The sequence below is a fragment of the Syngnathus floridae genome, chromosome 21 (genome assembly GCF_059516105.1).
Source record: "Syngnathus floridae isolate MCC-2025c chromosome 21, RoL_Sflo_1.0, whole genome shotgun sequence".
Classification (NCBI taxonomy): Eukaryota; Metazoa; Chordata; class Actinopteri; order Syngnathiformes; family Syngnathidae; genus Syngnathus; species Syngnathus floridae.
In genome coordinates this window covers 1,235,078-1,260,942 of record NC_142433.1, presented here as the reverse complement: position 1 = coordinate 1,260,942, position 25,865 = coordinate 1,235,078, and the positions used below count along the sequence as shown (strand labels likewise).

The 25,865-nt window shown below is 44.7% G+C and overlaps 1 protein-coding gene across 12 annotated transcripts in view; it reads right to left on the bottom strand.

Moving 5' to 3' along the window:
• LOC148379693 (teashirt homolog 1-like) overlaps positions 1-25,685 on the bottom strand; it is an 81,222-nt gene extending 55,537 nt beyond the window's left edge. For 3 of the 12 annotated variants that reach the window (XR_015855224.1, XR_015855223.1, XR_015855222.1), the window contains exons 1-3: positions 25,471-25,679; positions 25,267-25,344; positions 23,725-24,381 (exon numbers count right to left, since the gene is read on the bottom strand). Coding sequence is in view for 2 of the 12 variants with exons in the window: in XM_088366117.1 (XP_088222243.1) it covers positions 23,725-23,873; positions 24,319-24,356 (187 nt within the window). In the remaining 10 variants the exon portion in view is untranslated. Of the gene's footprint in view, positions 1-23,724; positions 24,382-25,266; positions 25,345-25,470 lie in introns of all 12 variants that reach the window. The other 9 variants (XR_015855226.1, XR_015855228.1, XR_015855230.1 and 6 more) reach the window with 7 other exon arrangements.
• Positions 25,686-25,865: the final 180 nt, after the last annotated feature.

Sequence of the window (25,865 nt, the reverse complement as noted above, 5' to 3'; positions counted from 1 at the left end):
CTTAACATCAACGTGATTAACCAAGCAGGCCGACGTGTGCAGCCACTCAACAATGCTTCAATGCTAATCGGTCGGGGTGGCGACAATACGCAATGCTTCCATAATGTCAGAAAATACTTTGAAATACAAAAAAATCAAGAGCAACATCTAAATATACAAAAGGAGGTTTGATGCGCTAAAGTTAAAATTTTTATTTTTACATACCTGTAATTTGTAAGTATTGCTTTAATACCTTTATTAATGTATTAATTGTACAAATGCATTATTAAAGCGGTAAGCAATACGTTAGATTAAACAATCGGATTTGATTCACGGGGAGATTGCAGCAAAGCCTTTATTCGCCCCTCCCCATCAATAAATATTTCATTCAACAACTTTTGGCAATGACTTTAGTGGCACTTTAGCACTAAAATAGTTTGAAAAGCGCCGTATTGTAATTGCTCCACGTTAAGCCGGTGGAATGGATGTCGATGACAGACATGCATTATTTTGACAGTAATGCACTAAAATGGCCTATCAACAGCAAACAAGCGTCGGCGCTGGCGCAGACAACCTATGTTGCTTATTGCCGTGCATTAGGACCTTAAAACGCTGCCAGAGTCGCATTAATCCATCTCATTGCATAAAATTTCCATTTGATTTGTATGCGGAATTTTAGATGACCGGCAGAGCGGCGGAAAACCCTCATTATTTCATATTCAATCAATCACTCATCGGCGAGCGCCGCGGTGCGGTTTCATCCTGATTATGGAGATTGGCGTTAGCGATCGGGAGCGCCGCGGCCTGGCTCGGCGGCGTCCTCGCGCATGGCTGTTCTTGAGCGCCGCGCGCTTTCATGACTATTGACAAGCCGCATGATAATGTACTAATGCCTCGTCTTGCAGTCAAACGCTGCGAGCGCCGCGCCGCGCCTTCTTGGCTGTGAACGTCGGTCGCCGTGTATCTTTGCAAATGTCACCGTGCGTTAATAGCAGGCTAGACAATCAGCACTGGCCTTCAATGCTCTTTTTCAAAATTGATTACGTCACAACGTCGAGACCGTTTGAAGGAAGTACCTCTCGTTGCGTGTGGCCCACTCGAATGTGGAGCCCTCGGCTGTCACAGAAAAGGAGACGGCGGGATGGACAGCCTCAAACTTTTTCAATTTCACTGTCAATTTCCTGGGTAATAACTGCTGCTCTTATGACGCCGCCGAGGGACGCGGCAAGACAGGAACGCCTTTCCCCCCTCTCGGACAACAATTCCCACATCTCTTCCCGTGACGCTGACCCCCTCGGCGTTGACTCGACGCAAAGCTCGGGCGACCGGATGGATCGACATTGGGCGCGCCGACTGGAACGTGTGTTTAAAACTAGATACAAATGACCGCTTTGCCCTTGAACACAAAAATGGACGTCCACGACATTGCCGAGTGATAGCTCCAGATAGCTTTTATACCGCATGTAAAATAAGACTTTTTTATGGTTGGTACTAATAAATAATTCTGGGAATAATAAATTAAAACTGGATCATTTGGCTGTATTAGACAAATTAATTGAAGTATGTAATCTGGCAGATGTTGACGTGGGTATTAAAAACTGACAGTCAGGTGTCCCGTTACTTTTGTCCATATAGCGCATGCATAGGGCTTCGCGTTTCCCCGATAGGTCCCGTCCTTCCAGATCAAAGTCCGTCTCGGCGGAGAGTGACGGGCGGCGGGTCACAGATGGTTAAGAGCCATCCGTCAAGGCCTCCTAATTCCTCCGCCAAAACAGAATCTTTCCGTGTAAATATGTCAAAGGGGGAATGAAATTAGCGCGCTCTCTTATTGACTGTGATACAATCTGAAAGGCAGCGCGCCGCATAATTACATACTTGTCAGAGTCGTAAAAATTAGCCGTATTATGGCACGCGGTGCTTTTTGTACGACTTCATTTAGGCCCAGACGTCTTGCGGACGGAGGCCATTTGCCGCACTTGAACAGTTTGCACTCCGGTGCAACGCCATCTTGTCAGCGGCGACCGACAGCGCGAGCGTTTCATCTGGTTAATGGCTGCTGTGTCAACGGCCACTCCAAAAAGTTGGAAACAGGTCTAAGAGGGCAGCTCCGACTTTAGCGAGTCCAGCTGCTGCTTTTCATTTTTCGCACGCCACCGCAACTTCTTCCGCCATGTCGCTCGCAGTTTTAGCCCCATCATTTATTTAGCTTTTCATTACTATTTGTTAGTATTGTGCCATCTTTTTTTTTCCATTATCGTCTCAATTATCATCTCGGTCACACGTCCCGATTTCCACTCATATCACATTTACATCAAGTCGATAATGCATCCCTCGGCGCTGAATTATTTAGCGAACAACTTGAACTAGAAGAGGAGGTGATTCATATTTAAAACAGACACCTATTCTTAATGGCAGCTTCTGCTTAATCCTCGCAGAGGGTTGACTTGCCGCTCGTCTCTTGATTCGGGAAGTACGGCGGCCGCGACATAAAACAGAGAAAATTGGATAAAGTTTGTTGATAAATGAAATTGTCCAATCGTCGTCACATATACGTCATTCGGTTAATGCAAATCATACCTCAAAGAAACTATAAACACGCCGTCGTCTGTGCTCCACAATGTGCTGACTTCCACTCGCGCCACGCTAAACCCAACGCGGGAAGTTAGCAAAGAGACCCCAGGTACACTTTGTACACTACTTTAAACAAATGATCATATTAAGACACTTGCTGTCTTATTAAACAAGCACAAAAAAGGCTTTGGCTTCATTTGCCCAAACAGTAGCAACGTCGGTGAGGATCCCTCACCCCGCAGGAGCACCCCTCGGAGAATCGGCACGCTTGTTTAATGAAGGGATCTCATTACGCCGGACACGAAGGATGCGGTCGAGAATTAAGCGATAAGACGTTAATGTCGGCAAAGAAAAAAAAACAAGTGGCGTCGATGGCTAGCCGTATTCCTAATGAAGGCGCTAATGGCGATTCCACTCTTGAGAGAAGTCGCCTCCCCGGGTTGTTGGAGTCGTAAAAAGGAGTTTTCTTCAAAACACACCATTTGTTTTCAACGGCTCCCCGGGGTGCTTCGACACATAAAAACTTAAGTTTCCGCGCTCAGCAAAGCCCTGGTGCCGTCTTTGAATTGTTCCAATGGAGGACGATGACTCATTTGTAATTTCATTATTAATAGATGTCGCTAATACAAATTTGATATGGGATTAAAAGGTGCAAAACGAAGATGAACTCCACTCACGTTGGTACTCAAAGGACTTCATGTAAGAACTTTTCTAATTCAACTTTGCTTTGTTTATGTAATCGCGATCGGGGGACTTGTATGTACTCAAATATTGAAAAGTACAAAAAACAATTCTTGCTTCTGTTATTGAAATGCAGAATTCCAGCCGAGGGGGCGACAGAAGCAATATCGTCGATGAGTTTCAGGTGCTTTCATAAAAAGGTGAGCTCATCCTTACTAGACACCACGCAGTTGTCATATGTGACGATGAGCTTTATTAGACGACAAATTATTTGTCTTGCCATGTTTGTGGCGACACGGTTATTTATTTCCCGCGGCATTCCGGCACCTTTGATCACTGACCGGAGAGCCCGGCAGACAGTGATCGGTGTTCCCACCGGGACGGTCGGCTTCCATTAGACCAAACACAAACAACTTAAGTGCCAAGCAAAGTGCGCTCTGTCTTCTGAATGACAGCGCGACTGCGACGTGTCAAACAAAACGAGCTCGGCAACTTCTATCGGGCCATACGGCGGCGGCGGATGCGAAAATAAAGCGAGACGCCGTTGTCCGTTTTGATGTGAACGTCAGGATGCGTCGAGCCAGCTTTGGGGAATAATGCCACTAACAACCTTCTGGAAAAAAAAATAAAATGATGACACAAGCATCTATGTTTAATTTATTCTGCCGTGTGACAAAAAAAAACCCACATGCGTCAAAGTCAGCGGAGGACTAATTAGGCGAGGATGCACTGACAACGATTTTATGTCGGTACTTCAACGCGCAAAAGCGGGAAGTGATGAGCGGCTAGCGCGTCTTAAAGGCATTTGTCAAAAAGGAGAAATGCGCCCAAGTGACTTATTGTTGTGCTTGAAAGGCCTCTTCCATTTGTTTGCCCTTTACAACAGTGACGGAAAGCTGGAACAAACTATTTTTTATAAAGCCCCCCCTGTTTCAGATGACCGTTTTCCCCGATCCCTTCTCTCCCTCTTGTCTAATTACCACCGAGGTCTTTTTTCCCACCCCCCGAAGCAGACCGCATGCAACTCTAATTGCCTCCCTCATTAGTTATGTTTTCACACCGCCGCATAGGGGGGCAATAAATTTTATCACTTAATTTTGTCAGCCGTACTTCCACCGGCTGCGTATTGATGTGTCCGTCGCTGCCAGGGCCGAGCCTCGGAGGAAAATTAATTGACAAAGCGGTAAAAATTTATCAGCATATGACCAGATTAGGCGACAAATTGACGCGATGAGGGGAATCAATTGTGTGTCCGTCAACGAAGGAGGGACCGGGGGGGAGGACCGGACAACAGCGGCGGCGAGGTGCGAGAGTGACTTGTGAGGCAGGTGCGTTGATTTATGTTTTTATATGGACAGCGGACATAAATCAACGTGAGTTGCAAGTGCGCCGCGGCCGCCCCTCCACTGCCTCGGGAGCTCGTGTAAGTCGGTGGCAAAAGTGGGTGAATGCGCAACAAAGGTTGCTGCAAATCGATAAAAACAAAGACTTGGATAAAAATGAGTCTCGTAGAAAGTCGTACTTTAATTCAAGGTACAACTGTATTAAGGTCTAAACAGGTGATTGTTTACGTTTAGCTCAAGTGAGCATCCTAACTCCAAGCATAATGCATCTTTTTGCCTTTCGCCAATATTAGCAAGCTCACCATTCATTTCTGTACATCTGTGCTTCCTTGTTAGCCTTGGCACAAAAGTGGCAAATGAGCAAGAAACCCAACTAGTGAGTTTATGTTTTAATAGGAACGCATTTTCTGAGAGATGTGGCGGCTTTACACTTGCAGCTGAGAAAAGAATGTCCGTCTGGAACACATGACCCCGCCGGCCCAACCCCCAAGGTGTCTCCATGTTTGGCATACATACTGTAACGTTGACAGTTGGCCCATCAAAAAAAGCGCGAGCTTGACCTCAACACGCTTTGTGAACAAATTGAGAGCAAAATGGCCACATGGCGTCGGCCCTCGGTGGCATCCTAACAGGGGGGGCTGCACATTTTATAGGAGCGAGGGGGAGTCGAAAGGCTCGTCTGGAGGGGCGAGCGGGAGAATTGCTCGGGCGCCGCCACTGTCACGTCTGTATAAACAGCCATTGATTTTTCTGTCCAGTCCCGCCACCTCGGCCATTTATCCTCAGCGTCGCGGTCGAGGGAAAAATTCTGTTACAGTCCGTCCGGGCCCTGGAGGCCTGTGCGCGAAAATAGATTTCACCTGTAAATCGGGCAAAGGGAGCCGCGGCCACTTAACAAGGGCAGGCGGTGTCACCACAGGGCGGGACGGCGGAGGTCACAATGACACATGCTGGGGAGGGGGAGGGCGGCATGGAGCAAATCCAGAATGCCAGCCAACATAACGGGAGCTTTTTTGGTTCAGGTTTGTGCAAGACTGTATGACTTGCTTAAGCCAGACTCCTTTGAAGGTTAAGATTTCAGACAGACCACTTATGACACACACCTGACTTTGTAAAAGAGCATTTACATCGACCAAAAAGTTGTTGCCTTTTGTTTGCCAAAAGTTTGGAGCCTGATTTAACAGCCCAACGTGTAATTGAGAAGAACTGTAAGCTGCCTTGACGCCGCGGCGCGGGCTCAACGTCGCAATAAAGTGAGCTTCCTCACGTAGAGTGACAGTAATGATAGCGTGTTAAGGTTAACTCACAGAGAAACCCGAGCGCCGGTGCCGCCAAACGGGAAGGGGGTTTTGAAAAGTACTTATTAGTCAAAGAGGGGGAAACAGCGACAGTATAATGAAATCACTCTGTATTACCTACGAAGCAAACCTACAAACTCGACAGGAATGTTGTTTTTTTGTCATTGTTGTTGATACTCCACCTGCCCACGAGGCTGTTTTCGGACCAGTGGGAGGAATGCATAAGCGTTATTATGAGCAAGCACTTGTTTTCGCATCTTGCTCCCGTACGCTTTTTCTGAAAAGCCATGCAATTTTAATGAACGCCACCACGAGCGCTTCCCGGTGCCGTCGTCGTCTCGCTGAATTTTTTCTTTTCGACGCAAAACATCGCCTCCTCTGTGATCAATATGTTAGCGCCTCGGAATGCTAAGATGAGCTTTTAATGCTGTTTTACCAGATCACGCCGTTGCTTCAGATCTGCCGCCGGGTCCTCTTTGATTGAGTTCATTTGCATTTAACGCCGAAGAAATGTTTTTTCCTGTTTGAGGAAGTTTGTTCACTCTAATACAAAAAAAAATGCTGGCTACTGCTGGTGCCAAATGTGCCTTATTTGATTGCCCAGCGCAAGTCTAGCGCAAACTACAATCTAACTGTGCTCTGGGGTGAAGTTTCTTTCTTTTGGTGTTTTCATAGACCGGTGCAGTTAGAAATGGGTGTTTGCGCAGTTGTAGGAGTGAACATATGCGACTTGTGTAGCAGAAAAGGACTCGCTGGAGTAGGAGATTGCACGTACATTTCAAAGGTGTGCGATTTTGAAAGAGCCAATATTGGCAGATTAAATCGTTAAGCCCCTATTAAAATGATTTAAAAAATGGATAGTCAAATATATACTGTAAAAACTCTTCAAAAACGACTCCTTTTCGTTTAAATAGGCCGAAACCCAATCCATCTGTGATTTATCGTTTCCGTGCCCAATCGCAAGTTCACATGCTGGACTAAATTGTCCAACGTGACTCTAATGAGCATCGCTTCGCAGCTAAACAGGATGAAAGCGACAAGATAAGAAAGCAAGGAGAGGCTGGAGCAATAAATATCCCTGGGCCGAGAGGCTCGCATTGCTAATTGCCTTGCCTTCCCGGAGAAAGAAAAAAAGAGAAAAAAAAAAGCCCCGGTTGCAGTAAATAATGAAATTTTAATTTTTGTCCTCGCCGTCGCGTTTCGACTCAAACGGGAGTTTCAAGGAAATGTGCTGAGGCGGGGAAGGGAGAAAGCGTCGGTGATGGTGCGGCCCAAGTAATGACAGATGAAGTGAAGAGGAATATTTATCCAGCAGCAACGGGTAAAGCTACAAAATCATGTTAAATCACTCAAATAAAGTGTTTCAGTATTTCAAAAGAATGCAACGAGTGCCAATAGCCTCGATAACGTCCTGGACGCGTTTCTTGACTCAACTATTTGTTATGAATGAACAGTTAGTCGCCTTGTGTTGCTAGCGTCAAAACACAGTCATTAAGTTGGAGTGCCACTGAAAACTGCTGATTGGCTCTTAATAACAATCATGATAACTTTATAATTTATGTAGCACTTTTTAAGGGACCAAAAACAACTCAAAAGACGGACCGGTGCGGACGATGAATAATGTCCTAGCGGAAACAAACACACCAAGGAGCAAGCGAGGACAATGTCTGGCTCTGGCTCTGGCTCTGGCTCCAGCGTACAGTGTTGGCAAAATTTGAAAGAAAGCCTCATTCATCTAAATCCGGCGGCAAACAAAATCAAATAAATCAACAGCGGGCGAATATAAAAATATTTGTGTTGCGGACAGGTAATTAATGAGCACAGCTGCGCTAATTAAAAGCCATCTGAGTTCCATTAATCTTGCTTGTTGGGAGCCGCGTCGTTTCTCCAAAAAAAGAAAAAAAAAGTGGACAGCCACGCCTCTCCCGACACGAATCTTCGTCCTTGGACTCATTTTTCAGGTGATCCGGAAGAGCGAGCGCCATTAATAACGGCGCGCAAAGACGGGATAAAAATGATTTTTTTCCACTGTTGCGCTGTCGCTTTTGTGCCCAGCTGTCCTGCTTTCAGCAAAGTCTCAAAAGTGAACACAGTAGGAAAACCAAATAGGAATTCAGATCATTCAGAGAGATTCTCAGATCTTTATCACAGTCACATTTCCTTGATTTCCATGAAATGCCCAAATTGCTTTGAATCAATATTTAGGGGACTAGGTTTTTTTTGCCTGACATTTCAATTTCACCTTTTAAAAACCTGCACACTGCTTTCTAAAGCCACAATTGCCATTTGTATATTTTAAATTATTCATCCCCCACACACATACACACAAGTCGACAGTACATAAAAATTGCGGCTGGTAATCACAGGGGCAACGGCCATTAAAGCCTTAATGTGGCTAATGTTTGCCTAATCAAAGTTTTATGGACGGCAATAAACTCGGAAACAACATGTCTTAATTAGCCTTTAATTCGAGACGCGATATTGGTGTAATCTCTCATTGGGAAGGGGCGAACAATAAGGCAACTACCCTTGGGGATTGTTATTGTCTCGCATATTAAAACAAAAAAAAAGGTAGTAGCATTTTTTTGCCATGAAAAAAAATGCCAGCAGCCCAATTAGCATCGGTAATTGTTATTATAAAAACATTCATCACGTATGCGCGTTTTTCGTTGTTGTCTCCTATCATATTTTAATTTCCGATAAGGTGTTAATTGCATTAATGTTGTGACATTTTGAATCGGGAGACAGGCTGACGGCCCGTTTTGTTACGGAATTTATTAAGAGCGAGTCGCTCAAGTGCTTCATTGATCGTAATAATGATTCATTTGACGGGCAAATGGCAACGGGCGCATGCTAAAACCCAAGACCGGAAAATGTCAGCGCGAAACAAAAAGGTGGCGGCTACGTCGGTGAATTCCCTCCAGTCGGTATTTAACGGCAACCGTCATCACAGCACCACCCAGGCTCGCGGCGGACATTTTGAGCGACTCTATTAGCCGCAAAGGATTATTATTCTAATGTGAAAATGGAACTAATGGTGCACCAGATGCTTTTTGCACAATTACCTGAGAAAACAAGTCTCGAGTCAAGTCGCGCGTTATTATTTGGTCATTTTTCAGAGACCCTTCAAAATTGCCCAATTATCGTCTATTAAGGCAAGGCCAACCCTGTCAATCAAACGCGGCCGCGTCGGCGCCCCCGCCTTCAAACGCCTAATGGCTCTCAGAAGTTTTCATCCCGGCGAGGCGACGACGTGGCTAATAAAGTTTGTTTTTCTCCAGACTTTGGAATATCGATGACATGAGCAACACGTCCACCGGTTTAGCGTCACTTTAAAAGGGCGGGAAACGTGACGTACGTCAAAAAAAATGAGATCAGACCTCCGCCGAGGCCGTGTGACTCACTCGATTAAATAAAACGATGACATCGAACGCGGGTTACAAAACAAGCGTTTCAGTCGCTGGCCCACTTGGCCCCCGACTCCAGTAAGACTATCGACCATTTCCGAATGTTTGTACACAACTGCGCCGGGCTACTACTTGTTCGCCAGCCCCCAAAACAGACCAGTTCATACATAAACATTGTGATGTTCAACAGCTCCTTGCACTGTTCCCTTCTTTGTTTTTGCATCTTCATCCCTCCCCTCCCAGCCTCTGTCTAAGTCTATCTGGCTTGAGCGCTAGCATATGTCTGCAATCATTTCCTAGCATGCCCCCCACCTGCCGCCCTCGTCCTTCCTTCCTTCCCTCCCTTCCCCTCCCACGTACTCAGTCGCATCATCCCGTGTCGGACCGGAGTTGCGACCGGTGCGGTTATCAATCACAAGGGGCGAAACGTTTCCGTGGTCGCCGCCGCATCTCTCTTTTATCCGTCTCTTTCTTTTAACAAATTTGTTCCAGTTAATAAGCGCTCCCAAATGACCCCCCAGCCCCTTTCCTAATTAAGCACAGGCAGCATGTAGGGAAATACGATACTTAATTAATGATGAGATAAACTCTCTCCCAAGGCCCCGTCAGAATAGCGTGACACCATGTTTGGCAGTTTGAAACCGCATGAACACACCAAAAGACATGTCTTGCTTTTCCAATTTTTCATCAAGCAGGGGGAAACATAATACAATCTGGGTTGAACGCTTTGGAAACAGTTGCGAAACAGTGACACATTGTGGATTGTAAAACAAGACATACATCACAGGAATGGCAGCTTACACAGAGTTAATTGGGTCTTTAGCAACATATTACTCCTAATCGTTTTACGGCGTGCCGGATCCTTCTTTCCAAAAATCAACTGTAACAATTAATCAGGTCGGCCAGTCAGCGGAAAGCATACCTAACTTCCAAGGCAATCTATGTACGTATATTTTCCACAGCCAATCGCTTTCGACCTCAGCTATGCCACGTTATTTAGCGAGCTAGTTCATGTGAAGGGCGGACCTTTGGAATAAAAATGCCGATAACGTGGAGAAAAATTCAAACTTGGACGGTACCAAACAGAATCAGTCTGCTTCAGTCCCGTTGTGTACATCACTTTGTCACCGCCTGACACCAGTCAGCCATCACTTACACAAGATGTCATTTCGGCTGACATCACAATTATCATAAAAAGTGGCAGAGTCGCAGTCAACTATTTTTACCGCACGACTTGACGATGACAACTACATTGTTGCTCGTTCTCCTCAAATTAAATCGACACTGACGACTTTGATACGCTCGGCTTGAGTGTTTACATCCCGGCGGAGCGAGCGGAAAATAAATAAACCCAAACGATGGCGTCGGCAAACAACTAAGAGCAAATCTGACATATTTACCATAACGGCTGTGGTGAACTTTGGTCCAAATGAAACGCATCCATAAAATAAAGTGTTTGTTGTGCGCTGTCGTTTGAAGCCGGATTTGTTTTTACTCTTTAATGATTTCTCTCTTCTGATGATGACGGAAGCCGTGCTGACACCTTCTTTTGCTTCATCAAGTTCCGCTGCACAATTACATGAATTTACTTTCAATAAATTACCATCTTTGCATACATCAGTCAAATCACCCAGCTGAGGCCTTCGCAAACAATATGCATTATTAATTTCATTGTCAGTGTTTATTTGGTGAACTTGTACGCGACTTGGACAGGCCCATTGCCTTGATGAGGCATTAAAAAGCATCAGGGTCGGCTTTTATCGGGGGATGACACGCTCCCGCGCTTCACTCCGCACCCTGCTGAGGCCACGGGGGGAAGGCGGAATGGGGGCGGGGGGTTGCAAAAACGAGCACACCCCACGGAAAGACCAATCGAAAAGGCCAAAATATGCCGTCCGAGCCCAAACGGGGCAATCGGGAAGATCACGCGCATCGCTGAGATTCCCGGTGAATGGCTGCTCGCGTTGATTGAGCGCGTTTCCCGTAAATGACTTTTTCCTGTCGGCGGCGCTTAATTGAATGAGCATAAGCTACTCAGGAGAGGGAGCGAGCGAGCGAGGGAAATAAAACATTCAGTGGGAAATCAGCAGTTTGTCGGTAGCTATGTTTTGTTTCGGAAAACAGCTCAGGAGTTGAGCCGTATTTGGCGCAACAAGCGACGTGCTGTGACTAACGGGCTCTCAAATAGGCCGTAGAAAAACACATTACCCAGAAGTGTGGACGATAAGATCCAACTTCAACCAAAGAGAAATGTAAGTATGACCATGTCGAATGCTTCTTTTAAGATTTACCGCAGTGATTGATTCTAATTAAAACAAAGTGCGCAACAGGAGAAGAACATTTCAACAAGCATCCAAGAGCGAAGAGCGCTAATGGCAGGAGCTACGCTGTTAGCGGAGACAAATTCGAGGGAAGGGGCGCCACGTTGCAGCCATCCGTTTCGCCCCCGAGGGCTCTCGGGGCGCGCCTCGGTGGCAGCTCTCATCTGCCATCCGCCGATCATCGCACGTGACAGCTCGGAGGTGCACTCGCAGCTATATTGTGAGGAGGGGGGGGGGGGGGGCTTTCACGGAATACAAAATACTTTGATGATGCAGCGTGACAACTCAAATGTTAGCGTGTAAGATCAGAGAAGTGTTTTTGCTGTCGTCTAGCGTACGTACAGAAATGATGTGTGACATTGTTTGAGACAGCCGGTCTCTGTCTTTACATGTCTGCAGGTACTGCTGTTTTGGTTAGCAACATGAACACTATCTTGGGGACTAACTGTTGGACTGCCACAATAAGAGAAAATATAGTTTCTTTGCCATCACTTATACTTTCAGAGGTCTGACATTTTCTGAAACGCAACATGGTGGCGATACTCTTTTTGCAATCTCTTTGGACCACCTGCTGCATAGAGGCCACAGCTGGAGCAAACTCAAAGTGAGATTCCCATGTGGTCCACGTGATTGATTTTCTTTACGTTTCCATGTAGTTCGCATCGCACTTTCATTTTAGCACTTGCTGGAGATGTCGTCCTACAGAAAGCAAAAAGCCAAGTCGGGCAGTCTCCCTGCTGGCCACCCCTCCATCACCCTGCTATCATTTCTTAGTGGCTCATTGCCCTTATGGTCTTTTGATGGTCCGTGGCAAGTCATCTGTGCACTTTTCGAGAGGGAATAAGAGGGAGGGGCATAGAAGGCTTCCAATAAGCCCCAAAAAAACATCATGTCAAACTGCTTGCTTGATGACCTCAGCCGCTGAAGCTTGCAGAAGTCTGACTGGGCATCCGTATCCCGAGGCCATACATTTTTTGGTGTTTTTTTTTTTTCTTCCCCCCACACAGCAAAACAGATGTGATACTAATTTCCACATTGGCAGCTTGCAGACACAAACTACATTTACAGGAAATGAACTGTGTAAATAGGCTCTCGTAATCCAAGCGATTTACACATTTTCAATTTTCAAAGTATTCATCATTATACAGCAAAAAATGTAGCCCAATAGCACATCAGTCAATAAAACTACACAATCAACTGCCCAGATTCAATACGGCAAGCTCGCACAGCGGGCGTTTTCCCTAACAGGCAACTCGACCGAGGGTTTAAAAATAGGGGAAACCAATCACTTCCTAGAAACGAGCAGGAATCGCTCAGCTGGCAGAAGGAAAGGGGTTCAAGAGGAATCGCGCAATCGCAGCCTCGGCCCGTCAACGTCCTCGGCGGGATGGAGGCGCGAGCTTGACAACATGTCAATATCACTTGAAGCGCTTTCTTGCAAATGCCGCTCCTTTTGGGAAATCGCCGGCGAGAAAAACACTTGACGAACAGTAGTTGATCCGGTGGACGGCGGGAAGACAACTCAAACAAACAGCGGAGAAGAAAAAAAAGTGAGACGGGACTTCTTTGGCGATCACTGTCAGCGCGTTGACTGGACCAGACGCTTTCGTCTAACTCTCGGCGGCGAGCGCCCGCCTGCCTGAGATCTGACGCTCTTCGGTGAGTTTAGCCCCCAGTCGGGCCGCCTCTTCAATCTGTCAATCAACCAGACGCTTCTCAGAAGATGACACCATGATTGAACACAAACCCGCATTAACGGCGACAACTTGACTTAAGCGGAAGACACGCCGGGCAGGCTGCGATAAAAGATGTTCTCTTTCCTTGTGTGTATTTTTGATTGTTTACATTCGGCGCTAATGCACATCATGTGCAATTTTCCCAATATAGCTTCCCCGCCCCGAGGTGCTGGCTGCAGTCTCCGGGGGCGACAGCCACTCCTGAACGCTGATTTGTCCCGGAGGCTGCGGCGACCACTGAATAAACATGAGCTCCCTCGTCTTCCATCCGCTACACTTGTAGGGGGGAGGGGGGATCACGGGGTCGTGTTTACAATCGTAGACAATCGTTTCACGCTACGTTGAGGACGGACGGGGTCTTTTAATAGAACGCCCAATTCCAAACCTCGGCTCTTCCCATCTCACTACGTTACATTATCAAAGTCATCTGGAGATTATCATCAGAAACGAGACCGGTCGCAAGTTTTAAACGACTTTCTTCGCACCGATAAACAAATACATCGTGTACCAATAATGCCAATCTACAAAAACCTGATATCTGATTAGATAAAGACCAAAACTGGCGTATGAAACATACTAACATTTGGGCTAAGTATTGTTGGCAAACATAGGACGGACTGCTGGTAAAAAATAAAAAAAATAAAATGCCCACAAAGACGAGGAGCCTATTAAAAGATTTGGAATGGCGCAGCCTGTTCTTTGGATGGTGGACATAAAATGTTTGGCAGTCACTTATACAATGTGTGCTCGCTAACTAGCGAAGAGTTTTCCAGGTACGAAAATAGGAACAAAAAGCCCGCTGACACATTCACAATGAAGATACTGCACGTATTGTATGTGTCAGCAACTTCAGCGCTAATAAGGCTCTCTTAAAGCTCCAAACAGTCTTTGGATGTTTAAGATCATAGAATCTTTTGGACCAATACCGCCTCGCCTCGCCTCGCCTCGCCTCCGAGGACGCGCATCGCCGCAATGCGAGCAAACATCAGACGTGATGGCTAGCTGGCTGGCTGCTGAGATGCAGGACCCAAGCGGGACCGGGCCGATCGGATCTCGTCAAGCGCCGGACGACCAGATGAAACGGCCGTCCGAGGCCCGACGGCGCAGGTTCGCCTTCAAAAAGACAAGATGGCGTGAGGCCCGCCGAGACGCACCAGCCCATGGGGGCATTTATGAAAGAGCGGGAACATGATTTATTCAGCATGTTTACCGTTTACATTTGACTTTATTTATTTCTTATTTTACAAAAATCAGATCGTAATCCCAAAGGTGCGAGCTCGGCATCGCTGTGGAATTTGATGTCAGCGCTGATCACCTGTTAGAGGGCTCAAAGTCTCGACTCGAGTTCAATTTTTCACCTTGTTGGGTTGAGCTAATATTTTTGCCATCACCAAGGTAAAAACGTCAGCGCTTGAACAGCAGCTACGAGGCTCGCAAAAACACGATTGGACGGAGGAGATTTCTTCACGGATGTAACTCGGCAGGGTCTAAGTACAAATCTGTAGTAATGCACCAGGAACCTTTCCCAAATGTCCTTTTTTAGTTTGACAAGGAAAGACTTATAACAGAAACAACCCGTCGGTAACACCGTGTTGTGATGACATAAGCGAAAAACGATCAAGTCTGCACAAAAGCATCAGTCTAATTATCAGAGGAATTCATTAGCATAATATTACAAGGTATTATGTGCGACAACATCCTACTGTATCATAAATTGTAGAAAATTCTCAAAGCAAACCCATAAGTGTCCACTATTACGTGAGTAAATAACATCTACAGAAATAGAGCATATGCAAATCAGGGTGACGACGAGGCGACTCGGAGACGCGGCAGCGATTCATCACCGTGGCTGAGGTTGCTCTCTTTGCCGTCCTTAGCTTCATCTAATGAAGCCCCCCACATGCAAATGAGCTTGCCCTTTTCCTTGATTTCTACTCTTCCGTGTTAAAGCGAGCGGCGGAAATATCGGAGCACGGCTCAGATAATGTATGTATGGAGGTCGCCATGTACGTATATTAAGATTCACACACGCGATTGCTGCTGATTACTCGTACACGGCGACGTGTTTGCGACGACGCTTTCTATTTGTCTGAGAACCAAAGACCGGTTTCATCGGAACGCTTGGGTCAAATATTCAAGCCTCGACTCTGAAAAAGTACAACGCAAAACACAACAAGTCGCTCGACGTCGAACCTCCGACCGAGTACCGGATCGACAAAAGTATTGTACGGAATAAAAACATGACAGCAAAGTCTCGGGAAGAAGAACTCGGTGAGACGTAATTGGAATAATACGTAGAGTATTACACGATTGTAGCCCGAGCGTGCGTAATGAAGACAGAGCTGAACAGTTGGACAACATATTGCCAGACAGCAGCCATTAGCCAGAGAGCGGCAAAAGCACATCAGGGGAAAACTCAAGGAGATGGAGAGCCAACAAGGAACGGCAGGAAGAAGAGGGGAGCGGCGGCCCGAGCGCTGCGTCACAATAAGCGGGGCCGACAAGCCGCGAGCGCGCCCCGTGCTCCGACACTAATTGCCCGTGAAAGGTGACCCGCGGTGAGGCGGAGGCGCTCAGCTCCGATCGGCCTCGCCGCGCGACGTGCGCCCTGATCGCACGCGACACCAGACAGCCGAGCCGTCACGCCGGCCACCAGCGCCACCCGCTCGACAGCCGGAACCCATCCGGAGGAGCGGCGAAGGAGGGAGGGAGCGAGCGAGCGAGCGAGGCCCACGCCGGGCGAGGAAAGAGCGACAGATGGAAAGTCAAAATGATTCCACTTTGATTCTCTTAGCTGACTCGCGTTTGGACTTGGAATGACGCAGTGGCGGGCTACGTGGAGACGACTATATCATGGAAGGGCTTTGGCGAGGAACAGCGAAAAGATGTCGACCGCCCTGACCTCTCCAACTGGCACAAGTCCCGCTACATGCTTTCATTTCCAAAATAAATCTGATCTGAGAAAATACAATATTTTGCCAAAATTCCTGCTACATTTTCACACCAATGCTGCATTTAAAAAAATAAAATCTACAAGTTAGAATACTTTATATGGTACGCAAACTAAATTCTCAAAAACAGTAGTAATTCACCTTACTCATCCAGAATATGGGATCAGGACATCCTTCTTTGACACACCTGAGCCTTTTGCAAACACATAATTGTGTTGCATCATGAAACCTACCTCACACATTTATCAACTTGTTGGCTGCCTTTTTATTGATTTTTTTTTTTTTTTGAAAGGGGGGGGGTGTTTTAAGAGGTTGTGAGCGCGGAAGAGGAGCGATGAGGCCTGGATCTTTTTACACGCTGGAGCCAGACAGCTGGAGCCCCGTGTGGGGGACGGCAGGATGGGGCGGGGGGAGTGGGACGCCGATGCACCCTCTTCCCAGCACATATTACAACACAGTGGACATTAATAACTGCAACGCTGTCATTGATAACCTGCCTCACTCACACACACACACAAATTGTGGGCTGTGCATGTGTGTGTGTATGTGAGAGAGAGGGGGGGTTATTTAAAATATGGTGCTGATATAAAATAAAATATATATTGCACAATGGCATAAACAGTCACACTCGTGCCTGTGTGCATACTGTAACAACAAGGAAGGTAATCTTAGTTTGTGCTTAGCGCCCCCCTTTGGCAATGCACAGTGTTGCAGGTGACAATGGGAACGGCTTCCCTGTACTGTAATTAACCTCCGTGCATGTTGAACTAAATGTGTGTTGAGACTAACGATTGCATGTCATTTGTTTGGCTCAAGGGATGCATGCTTCAATATTATTGTGTTTTCTTTCTTTATTCCTTTATTGAGGGGCAAAAATGGACAAATAGAAACATTTTTAAAAATATATAGAAAAAGGTCATTACTCAAAAATATATCTACCTCTAATATTAAATAATGCAAAGATATAAATTAAGAAATTACCTAAAAAAAATAAAAATAAAAACATGGTAATTTACAGGGTAAGATTAAAAATATTGGTACTGTATTTCTGAAAATTCAAATGCTCAAAGAAAGCTTTACTTCAAAAAATAAGGGTATTTCAAAGTGACTCCAATCTTTTCAACAGTAATGCTGTACATCTAAAAATCTCAAGCTGGCTTTTCTGCGTTTGAATCCCATCGACGACAAACTAGAAAATGTGTTTACTTCCTTCTAACTGCTAACAAGCTTTTTTTTTTAAGTTTCTTCCACTGGCTCAGGGTGATCAGGGGTTCCTCTGTCGGACTTTGCAATTAAGAACTCACGCGGCAAATGCACAGGGGGTGTTTTTAAAGTTGAAAAGTTCCGAGGCGGCCCTCCCTCCTGGGCTCCCTGGAGACCCCCCACCAAAACATATCCCTTTGCACATTTCGGCAAAACGTCGAAAAAAAAGTGTCAAGCCATAACGCAGTTTAAGACGCTAACGTGGCGCAATTAGCATGTGGCCGGCGCTAGCGGTCTCTCATCAGCGCCCCGAGGGCTCCTTCCTCGCTCTTTTAGCGGCGGCCTGACAGGCGACTGCTCGACTTTCTAGTTAATTAAAGGGAAAAACATGGCCTTTGCTAAGCGTGCAGTCGCGCCCGGCCTGCATAATGGGACGTAATTAACTTCCCCCTGCGTCGTTACTTCACTTCAAAGGCTGGCTTCTTGTGTTTAGACAGAAGACGTGGACGTTATCGCTTCTGGTGCAGCGGCGAAAGCGATCTGCAGGGAGATGCATCGCAAAACCTGGACCCAGAAATGTGGGTGTCGTTTGTGCCCTGACACACTCAATACAAATTTGAGTTCATTCTGGATTCTTCTACCTATTAAGGTTAACATGCCCATATGGATTTAGGGTAGGCAACTACGGTGCACCCAAATCAACAATGGTGACGTCCAACACGAGTACTTCTAATATTTGTGCATATACGGCCAGGAAAGTATTCTACACAAATGCATTGCTCAAATTAGAATTTAAATCAGGCTATATGTTGTTTTGTTTTGTTTGTACATGAGCTTTTTTGAAATGCTAGATTTGTTTTTTAATTGGTTTCATGCAGCTTATTTTATTTTATATTACCATACTGTGATTGAGATTCAAAACATTTCTGGGGTGAACATTTGAATAAGAGTTTACAGAATAATAGCCTATGAGGGGAAAAAAAAAACATGCTTGCCATTTTGCACAAACACGGTCTCCATAAATATGAGTAATTTCTATTTTTAGTTTTCCCAATTTAGAGTATTGATTTAATCCCAAAAATACAAGCAGTGTTCATCACACTGCATTTTTAATGCAGTGATTTTCATAAAATAAAATAATTATAGTGAAATTCTTGGTTAGCTTTTTTTTCAGTTACTAGAAAAGTTACATTTGTTTTTTTTACACACTGCTTTTAGCTGTTGTTTACACAGTTTATTTTTCTTCTAAAATGCTAAAGTTAACATGTACTTTAATGGAGGATGTTGAATTATTAGGGCCGAACACTGCATTTTTGTATTATGGCGCCGCATAGGTGACGAGCCGTCGGCATCGGGGACGCAAACACGAGCAGACTGGCGGCCGTCGGCGGAGGTGGCGGCGGGCACCTCAGGTCACACTCGAGTGCACGTGGGGTTAACTCGGCCAGGCAAAGGCGCACGGTTGCCATGTCGCCGTGGCTCCTTCCAGGATGAATTTCCATGCGTGCCAATTAGACTGGAAGAAATGATTGGCTGCTCGCGACATCGTAGTAAAGATCGTCCCCATTCAAGAAGCTCTCTCTCGCTTGGGCGTCCGCGAGCCCCGGCGGACGGTAATGCGGCGGGGCGTGCCCCATCACAGCGTGTCAAGAGACGCACCTCGGCTGTGTCGCATGCAATTTACTGCGGGCGTCGGACCACCCCGCAACCCCCTCCCCGCTTAGGTGAGGGGAAGCGGGGGGCTGCGGGGGCGGCATGTGCAGATCCGTGGGTAAACATTGTGTTTTCCACGTGTGTTTTTGCACACGCATACTGAGTTTCTGCATAATAGCGCTTGTAAAAATAACAGCTCGGCCCCGTGTTATTGCTGCTGCGATGCGACGCTGCCAAGAAAGCCCGGTTTGATGTCTGCGACGCTGGCAGGCCACACTGCGGGCTGCACCGACACCCACCCATCCGATACAAGCCTGCGGGGTGGGGGGTGGTCCAAGTGAGCCCTAGCATATGGAGCCTACATAAACACGCTGGCTATTAAATACACCAAGCCTGTTTCTTTAAAGTCGCTACGGATGCACACTTCCAAAGGCACTTCTGCATTGCCCCCGCTCGCATTTGTCAAAGCCCATCCAAATGATGTTGGCCGGCACAATTTTTTCAGCTGGTGAGCGTAAAAGTGGGTCATGTTATCTTCTCGCGGAATAAAAGGAAAATGTTGATTCAAGCGGGACGTCATCTCGCAGACAAGGTCGTGCGGGATTACTTGATTTGGATCCTTTTGGCCACATCGTTGTTGACTTAGCGGAGGATAGATTCTCCCGAAAAACGGTGAATTAACGGTTCCAAATCCTGCCTTCATGCAAATTTAGTCGGAAATCACGTGAAAAATTAGGAACAGTGGGAACACGAAGTCTACTCTATGGCAGTTGTTGTACTCATTATAATGTTTTGCTGAAATCTTAAAATAGGAAACGGTACGAGTCGAGTCAAATATCAAGAAAAAGTCCAGTCAATGTTGATGTAAAAAGAACAACAATGTGAGATGTCATCAAATGGCAGCCTGTTGGAAATGTAACACAAGTCAAGTAAAACAACCTCTGTTTTCAATTTTCTTCCAAAAACTTATGAGGTATCTGCCATCGTTTCAAAAGAAGAAGAAAAAAAAGGAAATCATCCAATTTAGAAAAAAAAGTGAGAAAAAAAAAATTGAAGCCACCCTCAATTATGAGTAATTACCACTTTGGCTCTCAACATGGTGGAATGATTTGATGCATTTCACAGGGTCGTCTGGTTTAGCTCAACACAGACATGCGAGTCTGCCTCGTGTTAGACTGCGGTGACGGCGGCGAATGCCATCGTTTGGCAGAGATAAAAGGCAAAAAAAACATAGAAAAATGACGTGGCGGGCGAGAAATCACAGATGCCGGTTTGGAGATGAAGAGCAGGTATTCACTGCGAGCAATGGAATAAATACAGTGGCAGACTGAGTAGATGATTGTGTTAAAGACTCAAGCCTACGTTGGCAATGAGTGGAAACAAGCGCTACTACGAAACTCCGCCATCATTCAATGCTGCGTTTCACACTCAAAACACGCAGCCTTGTCTGGATCCAACGTGTTTGTCTAAAAGCTGCTTCGCCCGTGACTCGACAGTTAGCACAGTGAAACTTTTCATCTCTCTCAAGTTGGACGGTTTGGAATTCGAGAAGCATGATCTGGATAAATATTCGATCAAGTTGCACAAAACTTCACCAGCAAGACATTATGTCAAATCGTGTGGCATCTCGATGAATGTAAAGGGCACTGCGACTAATGAGTACTTTTATTTGAGCAAATGTTTCCTTTTTACGCATTCAAACATGCAGCGACACAATCAATGAACAGACGCATATCGTGCAGGTTCCTGCAACTCGTTAACAACTGCTTTTGCTGTCATTTGAAGGGCATCGTAATGTTGCAGATTTCACCGCCAATCCAAAAAAGCCAAGTATCACATGATCTTTCACAACAAAAAACACATAACCAAGTATGAAACAAGACTAACGATCTCCTAGCTAGCAAGATTCTATAAATTGCAAGCCAACGAGATTCTATTGCAAGCAAGCTAGAAAATTATATCGACAGCTAGCTAGCAAGAGTCTATAGGCAGCTCCTCTAATAGCCAGAAAACATTTTTGTTGGAACACGAGCCTCTTTCCCAGCACTATCACAAAGCGTAACACGCATATACTAAACACACACAAACATTCCATCTGACTTATGCTGCCGCTTGTTGGATGGATCCCACTCACACATGACAACCCATTGATTTTCCCGTCTATGTCTCTGAGCTCCGGCATGGAGAAATCCATTAAGGCTTTCCAGCGACTGACTGACGGGCCTTGACAGGCCGCCGCTCTCGGGGCCCGCCCGCCTCGGTGACTGGCAGCTCGACACTTAAACAAGCCCCTGTGCCCGCCGTAATAGTTTAAAACACTTTCAATTACCCGAGTCAAACAAATCCCGCACGAGAGCGATCCGACACCGCCCGCCGATCGTTTGCCGCGTCTCGCGCTCGACATCCTAACGGGGCGGCGTGGGATGGAGCAAAAAACCCATGATAGCCGCTCACGTCTTGAAACAATGGAGCAGTGGGGGTGAGCCGGACGGGAAACAAAGTGCATTTTGAGGACACAATGTCTACTTTGTAGTCGAGAGAGCGAATAAACTCACACTGTGGGAAAAGAATACTTTGGAGGAAAAACAAACTCGGGAGGAGACCCCAAATTTGTTAGCGCCACGTTATGACAATAAGAAGCTAGCTATTCTATTTCAATTCATCTTTTTTAACGTAAAGTACTATCAAGTCTGTCAAAGTGTTACATTTAAATCCAAGTCAATGTGTTCCAGATTTTTGTTTGGAGCAGTTTTGGAGACGGTTAAAGTCCCAAAAAATGAAGGACATAAAATGATATGAGTAAAGGAGCGGTTGGTGTGTTGAGTGGGAACACTTGCACCCATTACGTTACTGTCTTTTAATGTTGGTCATTATTGGGATAGTGAAACACATTTTTGAGTGGTACTTTGTGTAAAAAGGTTTGAAAACACCGGCTGATTTAAAACATCAGGGAGCAAACCTTGAGAAATGACACAAAGGTGACAAATGGCATTCTCCTTATTGCTATGCGGGTCAATACGAGCAGGCGCCACATTGGGCCGCGTCATGTAAGGTGAACCTCCCTCCCTCCCGCCCCACCAACGCCATTGATTTGTGCCCCGGCGAGGATGCGGCGGCCATTTAATCAAACATGGTTGCAGCGCCATGTCGGACACGGATGAGCTTGTCTCGCAAGCGCATCGATTGGTCATGCCGAGCGGCTTCGAGGCCGAGGGGGGCGCTATGTGCACACGTGCGGACGAATAGCCACAGCCCGACAGTCAATCTGCTTAATAGCCTTCATTTTGCTCGTTATTATTAGGAAAATAGACATGATATTTTTGATTACAGCTGGATCTGTCAGTAAATGTCTCGTGTCCAACAGAGGCCACGGCAACAGAGAAGATTTGAGTGCCCTCTTTAGGCCATGAATGTATTTACAGTCCTATACTGCAGTCCAGTCAGAATAATATTCACATTTGCACACTGCAAAGTATAAACGGACGGCTACTTTCCTTATTTTGTTGGGATAAAAGTTGCGAAGAGTAACTAAAGCAAACATTTTATAGAGTTCTTTTTGGGTGGAAAAAGTTCTAATTTATGGACATACATTTTCTCTTTCCTAAGAGAGGTGGCAGGGTGAAAGTCAAAGTTAAACTTGGACATAAAACAAATTTTCCAGAATGATCAGTTGATAAGAATATAGTCTGAATGTTGATCTTATTCCATGTATTTTCTGTATGATTGACTCTCATGGTATTATTTGCCAATCAATATTAAGCATAAAAATGCAGAAATTCCGACACACTAACTGCTCACAAGTTGAAAATCTAACAATGAATATGCATGGAAGTCATCACAAACAGCATTAATAAATATAAATCATGGACCATATAGAGCATCAAACACAAGCCAGATATGATGTGACAAGACTGCCAATTAACTATCCTTCCAAGTTGGACTACAATAAATACATAAATAAACAAAACTTAAAAACGGGATGATCAAGGCCGGCTGATTTCCGCAGCAGATGCATAATTAATGTGGCTGCTACAAAACATCGTTCTGTCGGCTCGCCGGGCTCCTTTATTGAAATAAAACGTCCCGGAGGGCCGAATCCCCCCCCCCCATTGATCGAGAGATGACAGACGAAAGACGGAGTGATCTGGGAAAAGCTCGACTGACTGATCGGAAGACATGCAGAGTATTTAAAGCACACGGGTCAAAACTGAGACGCACGCGGGGCAAAAGTGGACCGGTACAACTGCGAAACTTACTGCACCCTTTCAACTCTTCCGTACATTATATGAAGGATCGAAAAACAAAAACATTAGGGGTGTACCGATAACTGCATCGGATTGTCGATGCTGTTTGCTGATACATGTACAAAAACTGCTATTAGTGTCTATTATTATTGTTTTCATCATTGCCCAACCATAGAAAAAGTAACACAAAATACTAACAAAAAATGCTAACACATGATACAAAATGCCATAGATGGGCTAAAATGTAGCAATCATGTCACAGTATTTTGTAAACTTTTAAATAGCAACTTAAACAGAATTGTCTCAATAACATACACAGAAACATATCGGTACTCACTCAGGCTTGTAGTTGTGACGAAAGAATCATATTGCTGCATATTGCTTTTCTGTGCAATATTTTGTCTCCTTTGCTTTCCTTTGCAGCATTTTTCTCCAATTCTTTCCAGCATGTTTTTTTCCAATGCTTTTCTTTGTTTCTTTGTGTCGCTGTGATCAAAAATTAGTGTCAAGTATCGATACTTGGTATCGGCTAAATGTAGCTATTTATACTTACACATGTTCTGAAAAAGTAGTAGCGCTGCATCCCTTAAGAAAATGTTATGCAACAATGTATACTTAAATCCCCCATAAAAAAATGTCATCAAATAATTCCTTTTTCTTTTTAACAAATATCAAAATATAGTTTTACTGTTTACTGCTACTATATATCACAAAATTAAGTATGCTCTCAGAAAATAATTTCTTTTGGGGGGGAAATGTGGCTTTGAAAATGTTATTCCAATTTAAATATTTTCAGCTTTATTATTTTTAAAAATGTACATTAAATACACACTTGGGCCACATTGATTATAAATCCTAAGTCTAGATTCCATTATGTTGAGAATCACACATTTCCACATATTTGCTTAATTTAACAAAAATGTATACTTACTTAATCCTCTTGCACTTTGTGTGTACAGAGCCAATCATGGCAACAAAAATTCTCCATCTGCATCTGTAAAGGTAAAAAAAGAATAATTAAGTAACTCATTAATTAACTCATTTATTGGAATGGAACACATTCTGTTTATGTCTTGACCTAGTTTAATATTCCTAAATACCTTGAACTTTTCAAACGTGTATTTTATTTTTCACTCTCAATCGTGGGTGACTTTACTGCCTGTCTCACTGCAAAGCCTACCATTCTATTTATTTTTTGCATTGTGGCACCACCTAGCGGTTTTTCTGCTACATCACTCTCACTGCCACTTACAAACAATTGTGCCCTCCGAGCAATAAGAAAATCAAACGTCATTTAACGGATATAATTTGTTGGAATTATTTCAGTGTTTATTGCGTTTACTGTTTTATGTTGCTGTGGAGATAGTTTTTATGTGTCCAATTTTTACTTAATTGTACAACTATAAAGTCCTTTGAGAGTCATCAGGAACAATGATATTTATTTTGTTTAATCTTCATGTTAATAATATTGGTAAAATAGTAATATTGAGAAATATGTGGGACCGTGACCATCTTTTTCTCGTGTAGGTTATTTAAATTAAACATTAAACGAGAGGCTTCCTACACAATTACACGTACTGTAGCGTCATCTAGTGGCTGTATGGGGTAAAACAACAATATGTCCTACAAAACGCCATTCTATACTTATTAGAGTGGAAACTTTGAACACAATTGTATGTGAAATTTTAAAGCACACAATTTTAAATATACATATTATATTTAGATATTGTTCAACAAAATAATATTAAACATTTCAACCGCCACAGTGCATTGACGTTATTTGCTTAGGCGTCAGCTTTTCTGGTCGCGTTAAAAATGGGCCACAATGTCTGTTTTTTAAATGTATGACATTTGAACCGAGAGGAGCTGCAATACTTACATTGCAAGAACAGCACCGAAGTATGAACTTTAACGACGTGTTCCTGCATTCAAGCACAATTTTGGTGACATTTAGAGCCTCGAAAAAACAGAAAAGGAAAAACGCCGATAGTTTAATTGCAACAAGCAACGCACCTGTGGAACACACGGAAGCAATTAGCAAATGTTTCTTTGTCAAATGTGGTAAAATATTGAACTTTGCTACCTTTTTGTTGGCAAAGACGAAAAGCTGCGTCGTTTCGAACAGGACATGACAGCCATATCAAAAAATAATTCTGCGCTGTCACCGACGTCATCACACAATGTCGAATATTGCCAAATTGGCAGCGTGACTCGCCGCACTGCTGACGTTGCACATTGGCTATTCAAATTTGCCTCACCATAATAAAAGTGAATATTTCTATACTTTGAATGGAATGAATAAATAATCATGTCACAGCAAGTAGTCAAACATTAAATTTCTAAATCTTTTTCACTGCTGAAGCAGCACCAAGTTTCTGCATAGCATGAAGAAAACAAATTGTGACTATTAAACTTTTTTTCAAAGGTCTGAAAAGTCACTGCAACAAAAAATAAAATGCAATAAAATAATGTTGCATT